The sequence below is a fragment of the Cladophialophora immunda genome (assembly GCF_000835495.1).
Source record: "Cladophialophora immunda strain CBS 83496 unplaced genomic scaffold supercont1.3, whole genome shotgun sequence".
Taxonomy (NCBI): Eukaryota; Fungi; Ascomycota; class Eurotiomycetes; order Chaetothyriales; family Herpotrichiellaceae; genus Cladophialophora; species Cladophialophora immunda.
The window spans coordinates 5,716,584-5,736,140 of NW_015622543.1; the positions used below are offsets into that span (position 1 = coordinate 5,716,584).

General features: G+C 54.2%; 6 protein-coding genes across 8 annotated transcripts; 2 read left to right on the forward strand and 4 right to left on the reverse strand.

Annotated features, from left to right (window-relative positions):
• Window positions 1-998: 998 nt before the first annotated feature.
• PV07_06317 (uncharacterized protein) lies at window positions 999-3,429 on the forward strand (the record flags this gene model as incomplete). Its single annotated transcript, XM_016393278.1, has 2 exons — window positions 999-1,062; window positions 1,119-3,429. Exon 2 carries the CDS (start codon window positions 1,213-1,215, stop codon window positions 3,427-3,429), a length of 2,217 nt encoding a protein of 738 aa, XP_016250797.1. The 5' UTR covers window positions 999-1,062; window positions 1,119-1,212.
• A 249-nt stretch (window positions 3,430-3,678) lies between these two features.
• On the reverse strand, window positions 3,679-5,053 carry PV07_06318 (uncharacterized protein). Its single transcript, XM_016393279.1, has one exon. It carries the CDS (start codon window positions 4,968-4,970, stop codon window positions 3,900-3,902), a length of 1,071 nt encoding a protein of 356 aa, XP_016250798.1. The 5' UTR covers window positions 4,971-5,053; the 3' UTR covers window positions 3,679-3,899.
• A 939-nt stretch (window positions 5,054-5,992) lies between these two features.
• PV07_06319 (uncharacterized protein) lies at window positions 5,993-9,008 on the forward strand. Its single transcript, XM_016393280.1, has one exon. It carries the CDS (start codon window positions 6,070-6,072, stop codon window positions 8,338-8,340), a length of 2,271 nt encoding a protein of 756 aa, XP_016250799.1. The 5' UTR covers window positions 5,993-6,069; the 3' UTR covers window positions 8,341-9,008.
• Window positions 9,009-9,011: 3 nt separating this feature from the next.
• Window positions 9,012-12,790, reverse strand: PV07_06320 (uncharacterized protein). The gene is made up of 3 exons (XM_016393281.1): window positions 12,196-12,790; window positions 10,699-12,136; window positions 9,012-10,646 (listed from the first exon to the last, which is right to left on the reverse strand). The coding sequence occupies exons 1-3, from the start codon at window positions 12,457-12,459 to the stop codon at window positions 9,442-9,444; spliced, it is 2,907 nt and encodes a 968-aa protein (XP_016250800.1). The 5' UTR covers window positions 12,460-12,790; the 3' UTR covers window positions 9,012-9,441.
• A 227-nt stretch (window positions 12,791-13,017) lies between these two features.
• On the reverse strand, window positions 13,018-15,938 carry PV07_06321. Of its 2 annotated transcripts, XM_016393283.1 has the most exons (8): window positions 15,656-15,938; window positions 15,344-15,563; window positions 15,223-15,267; window positions 15,117-15,163; window positions 14,987-15,067; window positions 14,813-14,934; window positions 13,931-14,764; window positions 13,018-13,875 (listed from the first exon to the last, which is right to left on the reverse strand). In XM_016393283.1, the coding sequence occupies exons 2-8, from the start codon at window positions 15,459-15,461 to the stop codon at window positions 13,548-13,550; spliced, it is 1,575 nt and encodes a 524-aa protein (XP_016250802.1). In that variant the 5' UTR covers window positions 15,462-15,563; window positions 15,656-15,938; the 3' UTR covers window positions 13,018-13,547. The 2 variants fall into 2 exon arrangements, with proteins under 2 accessions (XP_016250802.1, XP_016250801.1); XM_016393282.1 differs by having other exon boundaries at window positions 15,344-15,938.
• A 1,220-nt stretch (window positions 15,939-17,158) lies between these two features.
• Window positions 17,159-19,531, reverse strand: PV07_06322. Of its 2 annotated transcripts, XM_016393285.1 has the most exons (3): window positions 19,383-19,531; window positions 17,873-19,270; window positions 17,159-17,684 (listed from the first exon to the last, which is right to left on the reverse strand). In XM_016393285.1, exons 2-3 carry the CDS (start codon window positions 19,206-19,208, stop codon window positions 17,542-17,544), a joined length of 1,479 nt encoding a protein of 492 aa, XP_016250804.1. In that variant the 5' UTR covers window positions 19,209-19,270; window positions 19,383-19,531; the 3' UTR covers window positions 17,159-17,541. The 2 variants fall into 2 exon arrangements, with proteins under 2 accessions (XP_016250804.1, XP_016250803.1); XM_016393284.1 differs by having other exon boundaries at window positions 17,873-19,531.
• Window positions 19,532-19,557: the final 26 nt, after the last annotated feature.

A 19,557-nucleotide genomic window follows, 5' to 3' on the forward strand; every position in this document is an offset into this window, starting at 1 on the left:
TTCTAAGCATATTGAAGAAAACCAGGCTTTGTGGGAAAGTCACAAACCCAAGCTATAAAGGAAGAGAAGGGGTCCGCGTCGATATGGCAATTAAATTGGTCCATCCACACAATCCTTGCTAAAACCGCTGCATTCTTTAACCGTTCAGCCAATACATTCAAAATAGAGCTGTATCCGTTCGTCAACCTATTTTGGTGTGTGCGAAAAGACATATACAAAGAGTGTATCAGATTGAATGCAAAAAGATAGGGATGCCAGTGCAGGGAACTCAGCCTTGCGGGTTTGGCGAGCGACCAGCCAATAACCGTGTGTCTGACAAGCAATTAGACTCTACGCCACGACCAAGAGGAGATGATCGTGAAAACGTCTCATTCTTTGACGGCTTATCTTCCATCACAACATTGAATGGAGCACTAGTTTCGGTCGCCCGCATTCGTGTCTATGCTGCTGGGGGTGCTGCGGGCTGGAAATTGATGACAGAGATGGTGAAAATGAAGCAGAAGGATGATTTTGAGCGTGGTTGATCCCTTCCGACGCGCGGAAAATCAACACTGCAGCTCCAAGCTCCCGATTGACCCTGTGAGGTCCTGAACCAAGACATGAGTGTCTGTCTCCTTTGCGTGCTGCTTGGCGGCAAGATGGAGCAACAATGGGCGCACAACAAAAGCCACCAAATGAGAGGAGTCTCGACTTGGGTTGATCTTTTGAGGACATGGGGAGGCATTGAGCAGGCCTTTTGCCAGCAGCTGCCCGCAGAGTCGGCTGCTCTTCGGCTCTGTCAGAAGGAATCAAGTGAGAGGAAGACAGAGAGAAGAGTTGAATGAATGAAAAGAGAGACGCCTCCACTGTGCTGGACCGGCCTTTTGAATTCCTCACCTCGCCCCATCGTCTTCCTTGTTATTCCTTTCCCCTATAAACCATCAACCATCAACCACCAACACCTCCCTCTCTTGCACCCTTCTTGTGATTGATCCTGCTGATAGCAATATTGTCAAGACCAAGTGCCCCCTGTCGACGCGGCAGAGGCAGACTGCCCTTGTTCTGAAAGAGCCTTTGTCGGTGGTGAGAGAAATTGGTTGTGAGCAGTTGAGAATTGAGAGACTGACCTTGAGATACAGAGCCATACTACCACATCGCACTTCGCCTCCCACCGATCCGCCAGAGTTCCAACACACATCGCAGAGGAGCGTTCAGACGTTGAACCGCGCAAACATGTCGTTGAATTACCCAACCAGACGCTGGTCTCGACGCTCTCGCTCTCACCTCTCTTCTCACTCTTCCGCCTACTCTCAACACCGTTCAGAACCATCTCCTCCCCCAAGCTTCAGTCATCTCTCTGGCAGCCCTCCCAGCTTCCACTCTCACTCGGATCACATCGACCCTGACTTCATCATGCCTGGTACAACCACCGTCATGGCTGGCGGCTGGACCGACGCACGACCACCAACTCCCCCCGAAGGCGTCATCCGAGTCGAAACCAGCTTCACCGTCGAAGAAGTCTTTATCGAGCCTGAACCCGCGAACAATTCCACCAACACCATCTTCGGCGACTCGAGCAGCCATTACCAAGCCACTGTCTGGTCCGCTGCGTCGCGATTCACCCGAAACCTCTTTGAGCCCGAAGTGAACAATGGACGAGGTGGAAGCATCAACATCGACAACACTACCACTAGCAAATGGGTTGCAACTGCGTTGCTGTTGGCCTCTGTCAATCTCATCACCATGGTCACCGAGAGCATGATGCCCGTCATGATCCCGACCATCATCTACGACCTCAACGTCCAAGGATTTCAGTGGCTCATCGCTGGTCCAGCAATCGGCGCGGCAGCTACAGCTCTCATCGCCGGTCACCTCTATGTCATCGTCCCATTCAAGCAGATCTACATGGTTTTCGCCGTCATTGTCTTGATCGCCACCATCTCACCTGGCTTTGCCCCAAACATGGCGTTTCTCTTCTACACGCGAATGCTCCTCGGCGTCGGTCTGGCAGGTCAACACTTTGGCACCCTGGTCTTTTTGGAACACAAGAGCAGTTTCGCAGACAAGGTCCGACGCGACTTCTTCCTCACTGTCAGCTCCACGCTTGGCCTGATCGTTGGTCCCATCTTCGGTTCTATCTTTGCCCATCGAGACAAGAACTGGTCCTGGGGTTTCTACACCGCGTTCATCCTTCTCGCCTTGGTCTTGGTCTTCCTTTTCTACCTGCTTCCGACAGAGGTTGAGATTGCCGCAAACGCACCTTGGGCTTGCGGACCGGTCTTCAACTGGAGTCATCGCCTCAACTGCATCGACACCCTGGGTGGTCTGCTCAGTTTCTTCGGCATCATCACACTGTTGATCACATTCAACTTCGCCGGCACATTGACTCCTTGGACAAGTGGATACCTGTACATCTCCCTGGTCATTGGCATCATCTTGATCGTGCTGCTTATCCTTCAGCAAGCCTACAAGATCCTTAACTCACCGTCGACCCGCCTCTTCCCTGTGGAGTACCTGCAACATTTCAAGACCATGGCTCTGTTCGTCCTCGTCTTCCTCACCGCCGCCATTTTCCAGACCGTGCTCTCGTACACCGCGCTCTACCAACTGGTCACGCGTCCTCAGCCCTCGGCAGTCACGACGGCGTTCTACCTCTTCTTCACCACCACAGGTCCTCACTTGATCTCGGTCTTGGTCATCCCCGTCTACCTCGGCGGCGGCTTGATGATGCGGTACCCCATGGTCCCAAGCTACAGCTTCTGGAGCGCCGTCTCGTCGGTCTTGCTTCTCGCCGGCACCGCCCTGCTCTTCATCAACACGCCATCCGTGTTGCCCGGCTCTGACGGCCTACCGACCATCGCAAAAGAGTTCGCCCTTGCTTGCATCGGCTTCTGGTCCGCGATCACCTTGTCAATGGCGCACCAGCTGATGGACCTGCTCCAACCGCTCTTTGCGAGGGGCAACCAGGACGCCCGCCAGAAACACCCGCTGCACAACCGTGCCTTCGTCCTGTTCGCCGTGTACCTCGGCGCGGCCGTCTCCTTGACCGCCGCGGGCAGCATCTTCATGCACGTCGGGCCCCGTGCGCAGTTCGCGTTGCTGGAACAAGCCAACGACGTGGCCTACCCGGCCAGCGTCGACAACGCCCTGTTCCTCCTCCTCGGCTACACCTTTGTCGACGGCAAGGTGACGCCGGCGCTCTTCGGGGCGTCGATCGCCGCCCTGGAGAACGCGTTCGGCTGGTCCCTCGTCGGCGTCGTCAGCTGCGCCGTCGCCGCCTGCCTTGTCTCCGCCTGTCTCTTGGTCGCGAAGGCGGCCAACGGCGAGCTGGCCTGGCCCATGAGGGCCCGCCGCGCCCAGATCCCCGAGGACTGGCGCGCCGGCGTGGGCGGGCGTCCCGGCCAGCGGGACATCGAGCTGGAGGACCGCGTCAGCGGCACCACGCTCTGATGGGCGGTGGCGGTGGTGGGGTGGTTGTGTGGTTTTTTTCGTCGTGGTGGTGGTGGTGGTACTGGTGGTGGGCGGTCGACCGCGAAGAGGTCGTCGCCGTGCTGAACAAAACGTGCGCAAACGGCACGTAGAATGAGAAAAGAGCCCGCGTCCAGCGCAAACGCTGGACCGCGTGGTGAACATAGCGGGCGCGACAGGCGCAAATGAAAAGAAGAAAAATTGGAAATGCCCGTCTTGCTTCCCTTTGTAGAGCATCTCGTAGAGCGGGCCATCATCGTGTATTGCTGACGTCCTTCCCAATGTGCCATCGTGAAGAGCCCCAATGCGACGAACAAAACAGGGTGAGTAGAGAAGACGAAGTGAGACGAGACGAGGCTAGCCGAAGCTAGACGACGCGCTCTCTATCGTCGGGTATCATTATCTGTCCTATATCCAGGTGCACCAGGACGCTTTCTATCGACCTTGTATTTTCAATCAATGTCATCCTCATCCGAAGGTATGTCTTCACGCTCTCTATCACGGTCTTCCTCCCCTTCCGCGCCGTCCTGATTGTCCGACCCATACTCTCGAGCGGCGTCCCGCAACTCCGGGCCAAACAACAATGTAAACACCACGACGCCGTAGACCTCCCCGCTCCGCTTGTTCTTCAGCGTGTATCGCAGCTCGTGCGTCTTGGAGTCGACGTACTGGATCACGTTCAGCGTGAAGCCGGGGAGCTTGAGGGAGAAGTCGTTGAAGTCCAGGTACGGGTTGCCAAAGTCGGACTGGTAGAGGCGGCCGCGCTCGAAGGTGAAGGCGGCGAGGTTGGTGCGGTTGAGGAAGTGCTTCTGGCGGCCAGGCGGGTCCGCGGGGATGTTTGCCTCGGAGCGGAGAGCGAGGCCTGTGCCCTCGCCGCCTTCTTCGACGACGGCGTCGTGGAAGTTCTGGGTGTGCTCCTCGGGGATCTTCCACGCGTGGGTTTCATCGTCGTCGACCTTCTTCTCGTCGTCCCCGTCCTCGGCATCTGACGAAGAGGCCGAGAATGGCAGCTGCTCCTTCGGGATGACTTCGTCACATATCCTCAAGATGTTCCAGCTACTCAAGGCCGGACCGTACAAATATGGCCTGTCCGCGTACACATCCCCGTCCAACCCGGGGTCAATCCACCATTTGACAATTCTAAACGCCTGGTTGAATCCCGGCGGCAATCTATCCCGTATAGGTCTGTCAAAGTCATTCCCAAACACCAGCTCTTCACCAGGAATGTCCTGCTTGGGGACGAAGCTGAAGGATATGCTGTATTGATCATATTTGTGGAGATCCGAGGTGAAGTACTTCTCGGCGGTGACGGGGGAGGAGGGCGGGAAGCCTGTAAAATGCCGGATGCGCACACACACAGAGAGGATTATGGACGAGGTTTCGAAGGTGAGCGTCTCGGAGCTGTTGACGGGGACGGTTTTGTGGGTGGCGGCATCGTAGGAGGGTCCGGCGGTCACGCGCAAGCGATATTGAGAATAGTGGGGGGTTTGTGACTGATCTGGAGAGGAGGAGGAGTCTCCCATGACAGGCAGGAGTTGGATATTGTCTGCCTGGGCGTGTGGTGGTTGAGGAATGAGAGCTCCAGCTGCTGGACGGCTGAGTGTTTACAGAAAAAGAATTTGTTCCGCCGACTGCGACTTCGAGGTGTCGGTGACGTCAATGGCAATTCGCCCCAGATGCCGCATTCACCCGTCGACAAACTTGGGTCTGTTTACAACCCTGATGTCTTTTCCCTGCATCCTCACTAAAACGTCTATGACCGTGCTGGACAGATCTGATTTCTTGGCCCATTTACGGAGGGTCACTGTGCAGGGACAATGCACTAAAGACAGGTCTAGTTGTACCTCTGAACATCTGATCCAGGGTCAACTTGGACAGCAGTCAGAGGGTGTCTCACTGAGAGACTCTCCCTTGAAGGTGCACCCTTTGGAACAAATACTATATATATCCCTCGCATCAAAGAAGTGAGAAACATGCAGTCAACCCCAGAGCACAGTCCTCTGAGACCACAGCTGGGTGACCCGTGAGCCGTTTCCCTTCTCAGATGTGGTGTCCAATTACCACAAGGCTGAGTCACGTCTCGGTCGACCGATTCCGCACACTGCCAGACACAGTCCCTGCTTTGTTGCCAGGAGAAACAGGGATCAAAATCTCGTCATGTGCATTCATCCTGAGCCTGGTGAAGGAGGCTGAGGCAGTGGTGGCCTCAATACCGTGGGTAACGGTGGAAGCGATGCTCTATCAAGCAGAGACAAGCACTAGGATTGCTGAAGCAGGTGAGCTCATTGTCCTCCAAAAGCTCAAAGAGGGTCTCCAATTGCCATCCACGAGGTAGACAGCCCAGAACCAATCAATGCAGAATCATTCAGCTTGTGTTGAAACACGCTTCCACGCGTCGGGCTTAGACAGCCTCGTCTTGGCGTGTCCGGCCATACCCCTAAACCGCTTCGGGAAATATGTTGGTCCACTGCCTCTTTCGGCCGCCGTTTGTTTATATGCAACCACTTTCCCGACCACAACGGTTTTTCTCCTGCTTCTACAAGTTCGATTCTCTCTTCAACAGTTTGGATGCTGATTGCTTATTGCATCAATAACTCTGCATGATCCCCCCTGCACACCAACATGGCCGACAATAACTCCGCAGATACAGCTCCAGTCCGCCGGACCAAGAGATCAAGTGCCGCCATCTCGCCCATCAAACCAACACAGGCAACCACCCCGTCCAGAAAGAGACCTCAGAAGAGAGCTCGTTTCTCTGAACCACTCCTCCCCCATGGAACAACAGGCCTCACACCTGCCGTTGGCAAAGCTTCTCTGAAAACCCCCAAGTTCAGAAGAGTGTCCACTCCGGCCATCACCCGATATCGGGATCACGATGAAATCCAATTTACCCCGTTCCGTGAAGTACTTGACGCCAGGACCACCAGACGGATTCGGCGACACGGCTTGAGCGACGAGATGAATCGGTATCAAGCAGAGACGAAGTCCAAGGCCGAGCTGCAACGCCAACTTGAGCGGAAGAACAAGGAACTGCAAACCCTCAAGGATGAATTGGATGCTTCCAGGCTCCGTCAAGTCTCTCTTCCGCAATGCGATCCTGTCGGGAGCCAGCAACGAATCACCCAGCTGGAAGCTGAAGTGGCCGAGCTGACCCAGAGATCCAACGACGACAGTTGCGGACTCGGCGGCAGCAGTTCACCACATTTCGGTGATGGCGAGGACGGCTTTCAGATCTACGAGGATGACTCTGCCAGCAACGAGAATCAACCAATCGACCCAGAGGACGATGCCACGGTGGACCTGGAGCTCGAGTCAGCGCGACAGGAAAAACAAGCCCTCTTCCGATCCAGCCAAGGCTCTTCGACGAACACCATCCACTTTGCAGACTCGCCTGCCCGTTCCTTTGGCGCGCCGCAAACAGCCCTCGAACCCCCCGAGATTCCTTCTCACGAACTCTCCAAAGAACTCCACGCCGCCATCAATCGAGCGGAAGAAGCTGAAGTGGCACTCCAAGCCATGGCCGTCGAGATCAAATCCCTGGGGTTTCCCTGCAACACCGACGACGCCAGTGGATGCATCGCCACCATCAAGACACACTTCCGCAACATGCGGTTCGAGCTTGAAAGGCTCGTCCCCGGAGAAACGGTCATGTCCTTCGATTATGCGCGCCTCATGCCCGAGATGCTGGCGAAACTGAAGGCGGTTGCCACCCAGGTGCGGGATCGTGAAGCAGAGTTGAAGTCGATGCGAGAACAGCAGCGCTCTCTGCGGGGCAACTTCGACCACGCCCTTGTCGCAGCGGAGAAGGCGAACAACAGAATCAAAGAACTCGAGGACGCCATCGACAAGAATGCCGAGGAGATGCTCGAGCAACGCATGCGAGCTCAGGCGCTCGAGCGCGAGGCCAGAGAGCACGAAGCCAACAAACAATGCCTCATTGCCGCGATGGAGAAGTACCGACTGGAAGTCAAACGCCTGGAGGACCTGGTTGAACTCGTGGAAGCGGAACAAGCATCCCGACTCCAGGAGGTGAGGGCCGCCACGACCGCAGAGTTCACGCAACAGCTCTCAGACCTGGACGCCAAAGTGGCCGCCGAGACTCGCGGGCGGCGGGCGGCCGAAGAGTCTGCCGTCGAGCGGCTGAAGAAGATCAACGAGCTCGAGTCCGCCCTGGGCGCGGCGCGCCAGTACTCGGAAGGCATCAAGGAGCGGCTGGAGAACCTCGAGGGCCAGCGCCGCGTGTCGGACCGCGAGCACAAGGCCGAGGTCGAGGCGCTGAACACTCGGCTGCAGAAGCTCAAGAACATCAACACCAACCTCGAGGCCAACTGGAAGGACGAGATCGCCGTGTGCGAGGAGATCCTCCGCGGCAATTACCACGGCCACCTCCGGACTAACATGCAATTCGAAAAGGACATCAAGAAATACATCCGCGGCGCCAAGGTGCGGCACGCCAATTGGGAGCTGGAGAGCGATGACATGCGCAGCGACGAGATCCTCGGAGGAGAAGGACCCATGACACCCGCCAGTGTGGTCAGATTCTCCGAGTTCTCCGAAGTCGAGGACGCGGATGATCGAGGAGGGCACGGCGACGTCGACGGCCCCGACGACGACGCGGACGATCACGTCGCGGGCAGCGTGGAACTGACCCGGGGCAAGAAGCACCGTCGCCGCCGCTCGTCGGTGACTCTCCCCTCCACCTCGGCGTTCCCCGCGGCCGGTATCCTGAAGAAGCGCGGGCGGAGACGATACGACAGCGGGATCGGGATGGACCCCCTGAGCGAGGCCGAAGACGAAATGCCGGTCGAGGCCCAGCGAGGTGTCATGACTCCAGATCTGAGCTCCGAGAGCGACGAGATCGACTTCGACAGTGACCTGGGTATGAGGGTGTAAGACTTTTTTTGGGGGGTCCTTTTAGACGCATGCTTAATGTTTGTTGATGAATGAGGAGGTGCCGGCCATCAAAACCCAAACGGGAAGGCCAGCAGCCATCCATGTGTTGAGTTCAACTTGGTCGACTTCTGACTGAACGACCATCGACTTGCCTCTGACAAAAGTTGCCTTTTGACCTTTTCGACTTTCCACACGATTCCGCTCGACACGGTGGAACTACACGGCGTGGTTTGGTCCCTACGCGGTCGTCTTGTTTGGATTTCCCACATACTTCCTTCGAGGACACATTGAAGAAGATTTCCTTAGGTCAGCTGGGAGAGGCAACGAAGGCTTGGAACGGATAGGAACGGATTGGATTTGTTCTGACACGGGTCTATGGAACGATGTACTGAATCCCTCTTCCACCCACACACGGACACATGAGACTTTTTCCTTACGTTTTGGGTGCCATGACACGGCATTGAGAGCTGGTAAATTGAGAAGGTTGTACTGTTTGACGAAAGTAGCAGTCCTCTGCATAGATCCTTTATTGAATCTGTCATGACACAACTCCCACAGAAAAGCCTGGGTGCATGAAGCACATCTGCCTTTCGTGGACCATCATAAAACCGTCCAAGCATGTCCTGCCAGGCACCTGTGACACCATGTTGTGATATAAAGCCCATTGGAGAAGAAGAACTACGGCTACAATTGCAACGCTTAGTGCTTGCTGGATCGACGCTGACGCTTTGATGTGGAGGAGATGGTAATCGTGAGTACGTGGGATGAAGCTGATTTTTGTAGCATTCGCTCAATATGGAGTCCTCGCTACAATGTGTCCCCCACCGTCCATGCTCCCACTGTTGCCATCATGATGAAGAAACGTTTCTCCTTTCATCCTTCTCTGATCTCTCGAAGGAATATTCGTGATACAGGGTCCCGCCTTGCTGCCACGGTATGGTGGGCTGAAAGTCATCCAGCGCCCTGCTGCAGTAGCTGATCCACAAAATGTCTTCGTGCTCGTTACATTGAACTGACCGTCCTGGACAAATTCCAAGTATACATTCTCAAAGCCCCAATCCCATCATACGATACGTGGCTGTCTCGTTATTATAATTTCGATTAGGAGAAGTCATCCATAGCCCTATCAACCAACTGGACGCCGTGGGCCTGACCACTTGCCGTAGGGTGATTCGAAGTTGCGTCCTCACTCAGGCCGCCACTATTAACACCGGAGTTGGCAAGTCGTCGGCTCAGACTCCCTGAAACGGCAGACCTTGACACACCAACCGGCTTGCGGTCGCTCGTGGCTGCAACTCTTTTTAGTGATCCTGGCCGGGATCCTGCATTCGAAGCTGTAGATACAGGAACAGGGGAAGTATCGGATTCCTGATCATGATCGTCATCGTCTAGTGGTGGAGGAATGTGCGGGCCCGGCCCTCCTCCACTAAATGTACCAGGTAGGTTCAGGCTCGCACTTGTTATCGAATCTGGTGAAGAGAGCATATGATCTTGCCCGTGGCTTTGGCCGTTGGTGGTGACTGAGCTTGAGGATGCACCCTCAGGGTTTCTTGCCGTTGGTGGGGTAGTTGCGTTCCTCTCTACGGCACTCTGATTCCGTGCCTGGATGGGCGAGGACTCGTTGCTTCCAGGAACTTCGAGACTCCCTCGTTTCGTGGCAGACGGCAAGCCCACACTACTCACGCTTCGCCCATGACTCCCATCAGGCCTGGGACTCGCTACGACGGGAAACCGACCGATGCTCCCATCCGTGCTCTTATCTCGCCTATGTCGATTCGTGGGTGCTGGGGACTTTTCTCGCTGTCGCTGTTCTCTCTGCTCCGTGATAGCCCGTGCGCGAGCTTCCATATTCGCTCGTCGAGAGCTCTCATCTGTAGTGCTGACGGCACGCTGGCGGTGGGAGAGACTGTTTGATCCCGAAAGGGTGGATGATTGCCGCTTGAGTTCACCGAAGATCGCTTCTTTATGGTCGAATAGGTCACGGATCAGGCGATATGCATGGCGCTCTTCTAGTGTCAGGGAATTCTCGGTCCGTGGGCGTAAGATACATGGAGCTAGGACGTTGGCAAGTGCTGAAACATACGCTTCGTCCGCGGACGTCAGGTCAATTAGACGGGTGAAATGTGTCGCTATGGCGTCGAGAGTGGCAATATTGTTGAGACGAAGTTGACCAAGGGTAGATTGTAAGACCTTTATCCTCGGCAAGGCGTCGACAGAGTCGGTTGAGATTGGGTTTGGAATTGCATCGGATGTCGTCGCGTAGATCGTCTTGATGATCTCGTACACTTGAGAAGAGACAAGGGAATCTGCTAAGAGTCAGTGCTTCATTCCTTTTCACAGGATATCGGGTAAACACACCTGGCAACTCAAGAAGGTACAACTTCAATACACTCGCGATGATAGGCATCTCATATTTCTCGAGGATCTCTCGGGCCACTGGCGCGCCATTGTTGACTTGATTGCGCAGGTGGTGGGTAGCTGCCAGAGGAACATCCACAAGCCATATATTCCGTCTGGCTTCGTCTCCCTCCAAATCGGGGTAATGATTATCGAGGAATGTTAGTATGGAAGTGACAATGATAGGCACTCTCTTCCGATCCGCTCGCGCTCGGGCTTCCAAGTCAACCCCAAAGGTCTGGTCGTCCACGCTTCCGTAGTAATTTTCGTACGGTGTGACTTTGGGGACGAATGCGCCTGTTCGGTAATTCTCAAGCAGATATCGCAAGTCTCCCAACGGCTGGATAGTTTCCTGGTATAGCATCATGTGGTCAACCTGGCTCTGGAAAGATGGTATACTATTGCTGATGGCGCCCGAAAAGTCCAGGATCACAGACTTGATGGCTTTCAGACGATCTGTTTCGCATCGCTCGAGGAATTTGAGATGATCCATCATCGATTCTTCGAGGTTACATCTCAACAGATCCAGTCTCCGAACGGAGGCTTTGTATTTCTCGTCCGCTTCTCGAGCCTCACGCTTCAGCCGATCAGCCTGCGTCTCATTGGGAAACGGGTTGTTCAAGGGATTCCAGCTCTGCAAGGTCTCGGTGATATTTCCAACCGTTGGCGACTCCAAGAGTCCATCTGCCGACGCCCCTGTCGTCGATCTGCTCAACGGCTTCCTCCTCTCAGGCACACCCGTTATTTGGAAAGTCCGCGGCTTCCACTGATATTTCATTCTGGAACTATTGGCGAATGTGTTGCCCATGTTTCCTATCAGACGCAAGAATCCACGATCAATCAGATCTTGTCCAATCTTCTCTGCGTACCCGACGCTCGATGCCTTCATGTATTTCTGGATGTAATCGGTGATATCCGTGCCTGCGGAGACATTTTGATACACGCCGAGTATAGGGACCTTGTGTTCGCCTAGGGGAATCTTCTCGAGCATATCGGTAAGAAGCGACTTCAGCTTTTCGGGCGGGTAAGTTTCGTCACCAATCTCGACCGGTAAGTCTTCGATTTCATCTTCTGGAAGGACAATCTTGGGCGGCGGTGGACTCTGTGGCTTAGGACTCTCCTTAGCTGGCCCGGCGAATGCCATCTTGTTTTCTTCTTCGAGATCCTCGACCAATCTGCACTTGTTGAAGTACTGGCTTCTTAACTTCTTGACCACTTCTGCTTGCTTATCGTGGGCTTTGATCTTCGCCTGTAGGTCGTCCTGCGAATTTTGTATCCGTGTAGCGTGTGAATCGCACCATCGCGAGAAGGGGTTTACGACGAGTTCGCGGATGTTGTCAGCGATTTTGCGGTGGTTTTTGGAGGCCTCGACCATCTCGCCTCGGACGCCCTCGTATGCCTTCAAAAGAGGAGACGGTCAGCAAAGATGTTGAATTGGAGCCCGCGATGGATCCCTACCTTTCTTGTACTCGCACCATCGTCTCTTGCAAACCCGCCCGTCATCCGATCAATGCTCGGGGCGATATCTCCCAGGCGGTCGCTATACATTTCTTCTGCATCTGCTCTCATGCTCGCAATTGTGAGCACTTGCTGGTTCTCCACCACGCCCTGTTGAAGCTTCTGAAAGAGTACCCCCAACCCTCCAGCATAGTCGGCGGACCAGAATGAATCCGTGAAGCCGGGCACCTTTGGCCTCCCAGCGGGAGGATTCTCGGACCCCATCTGTGATGATTGACGCTCGAAGGAATCCAATCAATCGCTTGCTCAGAAGAAAGACGTCGCTTCACGCTGGTAAATTCCCACAGAAACAGTCTTGTGAGGCGCAGGCGCAGGTGCGCTGAATTGATCGTAGGTGCGGACGGCGGAAGCCCACCAGCTGGGGAGGATGTGTAGTTACGCGGTTTGTACAACGGGACCGCGAGCGCGCCTGAGACCGGAGAATGCTACCACCGTCGTAAAGGGAAGAATCAGAGGTGATGGAGGGATCTAAGGACAGCTAAGGGACATGGTAAGCGTATTGTTGAGCGACTGCAATAAATTCATTGCACTTAGGCTGAATCTGAAACGGAAATTGAAGATGCAGTCTGGGGCCAGGAATAGCACCTGCTGGCCTTCTGAAACATCATTGAGCGGGGACGAGCGCCACAGGCTCGCGCCAGGTGCTCCAGGTGCACCAGCCAGCTGATCCTCCAGGCCTTTGCCCACAACGCTTTCTCTCCAAAGCCTAAAGGGGGCCCGCCACATGTCAGGTAATCCGTACGAGGTACTCGGTACTCCTGAATGCTTAACGTCCACCAAGCTTTTCGCCTCATGGGAGCCATGGCCCTCGTTGACTACTCCGTACTACTTGGAACTATTGCTCCTGATCCCCCCTGTCCCGCCATTGCTGCTGACCGCCAGTACATAGCCTCTCCCTCTGTTCCGGGATGATTATAGACCTTGGTACCTTCTTCGTCACCGCGTGGCACTCGCGCTCGGCACGTGCTGGGGGAATAATCATATTTCATTTTCGTAGCGAATAATCGAACCGGCAGTCCATAAAAGATAGTAGCCTTCTTCATTCTCCCTTCGAGCTCGATGCAAACACTGAATCCTGCCGGGCATTTCGACATCGAGTGACTTGTGGACAATAAACCCTTTCCTTTTCTTTGCTTTCATCTATTGTCCGGTCGGCAATCCCAGCTTTGCTTTCCCGTTCCAGCATGTGCTCAAAATCGCCTCATTCCCCGCGTCGGAGACTGCGGCGGAGTAAACGACGACATGACTGGCATTGGTCTCCCTAGTGCGGTGAAGAAGTCATCGACGGTTAGTCAGTCCTTGAGACCCAAGTCTTCCTCCGCAGGTACAACACGAATGGTGTTGGTGTGACCTTGGCCACCTCTCCAGCCCTGAACGCAAACCACGCTGTCGCCTTTGGCCAGAACACCAAGCTTGATCGCCGAAGCAATGCCCCATTTCAATCGTCTGTCCACATCCTGTTGCCAGTCGACTCCTCGGAAGTCGGGCTTCGGTTCCGGGAATAGGAATGGATACACTCCACGGTACAGGTGAGCATAGCGTGAAGCAATGGCGTTGCGTGTCACCATGATGATAGGGCACACTGGTCGGTATTTGGAGAGGAGGCGTGCCGAAGAACCACTAGTCGTAGAGTGTCAATCAAAGAAACCCGAAGCTGGAGCTTAGGTAAACTTACCTGGTTGTCAATACAAGAATGGCACCGGCGTTCAGTTCCATGCTTGCGCCCACAGCAGAAATCGCAATGGATTCCACCGTCTCAATAGGACGAGGGCAGCTTGTCCTCAACTCGTCAAACACGTTGGCGTAGGGGATTGCAACCTCGGCCAACAAGCATGTTTCGTGCATCATGGCGACGGCTTCCTTGGGATAGTCGCCTTTGGCAGTTTCACCAGACAGCATCACACAGTCGGCTCCATCGAGAACAGCATTGGCAACGTCAGAAACTTCGGCTCGGGTAGGGCGAGGATTCTTGGTCATGGACTCCAACATCTGTGTCGCACAAATGACGGGTTTGCCCTTCATGTTACACTTGGCGATCATCATCTTTTGGGCAATGAAGACCTTTGCGGCCGGAATCTCAATGCCCAAGTCACCACGTGCAACCATGACACCGTCAGTCTCGGCGAGAATCTCGTCGAAGTTGTTCATTCCCTGCTGGTTCTCAATCTTCGCAATGATCTGGATCTCCTTGCCTTTGTCGCCCAGGACCCGTCGAATATGCTTGATATCATCTCCTCGTCGGATGAAGGAGGCAAAGATCATGTCGACGCCGTTCTTGACACCAAACTCCAGGTCGGCAATATCCTTCTTGGACAAGGGGGGAAGATCGACGTCTGTGCCAGGGAGGTTGACCCCCTTCCTGGAGGAGATCTGTCCATCGTTGAGCGCTCGCACACGAAGAGTCTTGTCATCGATTATCTTGGTGACTTCAAAGGATTGAATGCCGTCGTCGACGTAGATCAACTTGCCGACATCAATCACCTTGGTGATGTTCTTGTAGTCGACGTATCTGACAGAAATTAGACCTGCTGAAGCAGCTCAGAAGGTTCGAACTTACAGATTCTTGTCGTCGCTGGCGGTCTGATATTTGTCGTCAGTCGTGATGTTCAGCTCAAGGCCTGCCTTGATGGAAATGTCCGCGTCCCCAGGGGTGTTTCCTGTTCGGATCTCTGGTCCTTTCTTGAAGATATTCAGCTTTGGTCTTTCAGATAAAGGATATAGCTCCACTCACGGTGTCGAGGGCGATGGCAACGGGCCGACCTGGGTAGTCTTTGGCCGACTTTCTGGTGTTGTCAATGACAGATTGGTGGTACTGCACAGCATTAGCTACTCCTACTTCTCTTGCAAGGTGTGCTGTATACCTCATAAGAGCCGTGGGAGAAGTTCATGCGGACAACATTGAGACCAGCTGCGATCCATTCAGTATTGCTGCCCCTCCTTTTTGAAGCGGTGTCCGTTTTCACATACCCTTCCTCAGCATAGTAATCTTGTCAGCAGAATTGGTCTTGGGACCTGTCAGAGAAGATCTCAATTAGCTTTCATTGTCTCGGTGGTGGTGGTGGTCGTTGCTGCTTGCAAGGAAACTTACCAATGGTGCAAATGATACTGGTCCGTCGGTGATTCTTCTTGGGCAAGTAGTCGATGTTGAGGTTGCACTGCCATTCCAGCTTGGTGCGGTTGGCGAGATGGTCCAAAGCGTCACCCATTTTGCTCAATTGATCTGGGTATACAGTTCAAGCGGTGAGGGTTGGGCGAAGAACGCAGGAATGCAAGTGTCTCTCAAAGAGCGGTAGTCGGCCGCCGAAGGACTAAAAGTCAAGTAGAGAGACTCCGTTAGTCACAGAAGTAGCAAACACAGTATACAGTCAGTGAGTCCTGTCGCAGGTGACAAGACACTTACTGTTGACTCGAGGAGGTATACAGTAGCAAGAGGTTCAGGAGGTAAATGAATGAATAGCGGTTGAAGGTATCACCGCTCAGCAAAAAAAATATGGCAGCCGCTCGCGACGGGCAACGGTTGAACTCAACCCAGCCTAGTTACCAGCTGGGCCGCAAGGTTGAATAAGAATGGAGCTCTCACGTCACGCTTATCAGAGCTGGACGACGGGGGTGACAGCACTCCCACGCTGTAAATATCAGGCGAATTATAGGCTAATGAAATTCAGTAACTGCGAATGGGGGAGACTATTGAGATGGCACGGATGGTTGGCGCCGGACATGAATGCGATGGGGAGGCATGGGAGGGCCATCTGGGCCCCATTGAAACCTTGCGGGAGAGCTGAAGAGAGGGGCCGCCAGCTTCAAAGTTGCAGCAAGTGAGGGGCAGAGTCGCAGCCAAATGCTGATAAGATACGCGACTGTCGGATTCGCAACAATGTTATTCCGAGTCTGCCCTGCCGCGTCGCTGCCCGGTGGACAACTGCCCACTGTGCTGCTCGGGTGACCTCTGCGCATCTCGAACTCCGCCTGCGCCTTAAACATCACATGTGAACAACAGGCAGGCTTGATTTCCGTCTTCTTCCACACCTGCAGCTCCCTCTCTGTCCAAGATCACTGCACAATCTTCCCAGTCTTCGTCGCCATGGTGGTAAGTTTCCATCAATCGCATTAGACCTCAGAATATGTGAGCCGACAACATGCATAGCTCGGACGCCTAACCCACTACGCCTTTGACGCCGTCCTGATCTCCGCCTGTCTCGCGGGTATCAAGAGAAGCACTGGTCTCACGTACGTACACCGGCACCCGAGGCCTCTCCGTCGCTCCCTCTTTCCCTTCTGTTGGATCGAGTGATCCCTTCAGTGGATGAATTGGGGTGAACGCGAGGCCACACCCGAGATACGAATGCCGCAAAATAGTCCCACAGTCCTCCCCTTTATCCAGCTCCATTTCTCATTCTTGTATCTCAAGCTCTCTGATTCTGATATCTGACACAACAGACCAACCAGTGTCAAAGCCTCGTCACTCGGCGAAAGCAAAGAACTGCAGACCTGGGTCGACCGCTATCTTGGAGTGGGCGAATGGGTGATGGATCAGAGTGTGGCCTTTATGGGCAGTAGCAGTTGGTTTGAGCGGAGGCGATGAAGGCGATGAAACATGAAAACACGTCTCCTGAGTGTTGGGTCATATACACGCTGTGTACAAGGAGGACTGCCCTTGTACGGTTGAAAAGCAGGAGAGGGGATGACATTTCAAGATTATACAGGAGGCTCTAAGAATCAGAGAGTAGCATGGTTATCCGGCGTCGAGGACAAGGGATGGGAACCCTCCCTACCAGGGCTAGGAAGAGATGGGACAGGAAGTGCATATCTATTTGGTCGGTTGGATTCTGCTTGGAATTCCGTGCTGCGAAACACTCAACTCCTCGGGTTATGGAATTGTTTTTGTCAGGACAAGTCCACGAGATATCGTGCTTTGTTGTTATGCTAGCTAGCCAAGGCTTCTCGGCCTACACATCGCCCAGGATTCTTGTCAAACAAAGCGAGAACATTGTTGGAGCAAAAACACCTACTCTATAAGCACACTGAGTACTCCTTGCTCGACCTCTAGAGTGATTTGAAATGTTCAAGCTCTTTTGCAATGTAGAACAACAGCAAACAAACCCGGCTCTAACCACCCATTTGCGACATAAGAAGCCGACGCTATCCGTGCTGTGAAACAATCATATCTGTCATCCAGCGTCATATTAACAGTAGCCCATTCCTCAGCAGCCCAGCCTGTATGTAGATAGATACGCCTATCTTTCTCGAAATCCACACCGCGACATTCGCCGTTTCTTTTCCCTGTCGCTATCCGTGCCCTCCACGAAACGTGTCGTCGATCAACCGGTCGAGGTCGATCCTCTGGTAGAAGGATATATGGCCGTAAGGCACCCAGTACTGGGCCAATTTGTTGGGCGAGACCATGATGAGCTGGGAGGGGATGAATTCGTCTGGCACCGGATTAGCAGATTGTAAAGCACAGGCCGCCTTGAAATACGCATGCAAATTGCCCACAGAATGGGTGGCTCAAGAAGGCGGGGGGGGGATTCGCGCCTTTTTAAAAATAGGATGGAATATACAATCTGATGCGCCGTCCGTGAAGAAAGAGGTGGAAGGCAGACTTTTGTCTCGGACTCACCATTCTGGAATCCCCTGGCGGCGACGTGGCCCCTACTCCTCACTACCCTCGAGCCTCTAAATGGCTGCTCCTCTGCGATCCTGATCAGTCCGCCTGGGCCAATGTCGTCCGCCACGAAGGTGTACTCTCCTCTCGGGACGTGTGGATCCCCCGTGAGTTTGACCGCCTGGATGGAGCCCTTGTATATCCCTTCCTCTTCGTGCATGGCCATCATGTCGCGTTGGTATTGCGACTGTGATTGAGAGAGTTGTTCGTCTGTCTGCTGAGCAAGCACCGGCTCTTCCAGCTCGTCTTCCTCGCTCTCGGGAGGGAGCCCAATAAGCCCTCTCAAATAGGCGTCCGTGGGCCGACGCTGGGGGATTTCGGGGCCTTTCTCCGACTGCATGACCAGCAGGAATTCGCATCCGTGGCCCGCGTAATCTCCCACAAAGATGCCTTGGTAAGGCTTTTCCTTGGTTGGGGTGTACAGCGCAGGGTCGATGGTACTCCACGTAGAGACTTCTTCACCTATCCGAATCCCAAAGTGTGCCATGCCCGTTGAAAACTGACTCCAGTGCCTCAGTCGAAAGGTTGTTTGCGAAATCTGGTCGTATTTTTGCGGCTTATGCCCTGAACCCCGGAATTTATCAACGCTGGCGGCACGCACGCGAGGCATGTTGGGAATTGTCCTCGGTGGCCAGAGATCCATGGACTTGTTCTGCAAATGTGGCGGAATGTCTCTGCTCAAGAAGAAAGAGGCGGACGTGTTGTGTCCCGGTCGCCCGACTGTCATCTTAATCTCGGCTTCCCACCAACCTTGGCGAGTATTGAAGGGGACAATGTCATGCGGCAGTTTGAGGATCGGGTCGTCCAGCCAAAGATGCACTCGTGGATTGAAGTTGTGGATCACTACACTGGGTTCATAGGGCCAGAGAAGACCCATCGAGGGAGTCCTCTCAGCTAGCAGGCGGTATCCTTCAATGCAGCCTCGCCGTGGGTCGAAGTGGCAGATCATCACACGCCCAATATGCGGTTCATCGGAGATCCAGATCTTGTTCCGAGGGACGAACCAGTAGGGGTGATGCGTAATATACAAATCGCGGTACGACGATGAAGGGTACGGGTCCGCGGGAAAGTCTTCTGGAGGAATATTTGGGCGAAGTAGGTCGGCCCAGAGAAAGTCGTTGGAAGCCAGGCCTCGCAGCCGGCGACAAGTGCGAGAAAGTGAGACGAGCGACTGACATGGCAGATAACAGAGGACCTGAAATATGATCTCTGAAGGGAGTCGTGCCAGCGCTGCTTTCTGATGGTCGACCGAGTCGGTGGTTGTCATGGAGCTGGCATCGTCGGTCTCCATTTCCTCGATGTCGTCTGCTTTATCTTGTCGGGAGAGGCCCGTTCTAAGGCCCTAGGGCTCTGCTGGCGAATTCAGTGATGTTAGCCAGCACGCAATCGCCAACATTGGATGAAGAGGGTGGAAGAGAAAGTGAATAGAAGATGGTGAAAGATCGAGAATTTGGGGAAAACCCACCACTATGCGGTCACCAACATGGATTCTCGGAGAAGCCGTCAAAAGGCTGAAGATTGATTCCTCCATTCACCCCGCCTTTTTTGTACCATTTCCTAGCTTCCTTCTGTAGCTTTGCTTTGGGCGTTTTCGCGCTCGAGCTGACAAGCACGCGATCTGGGAAGTGCGGAATCTGGAT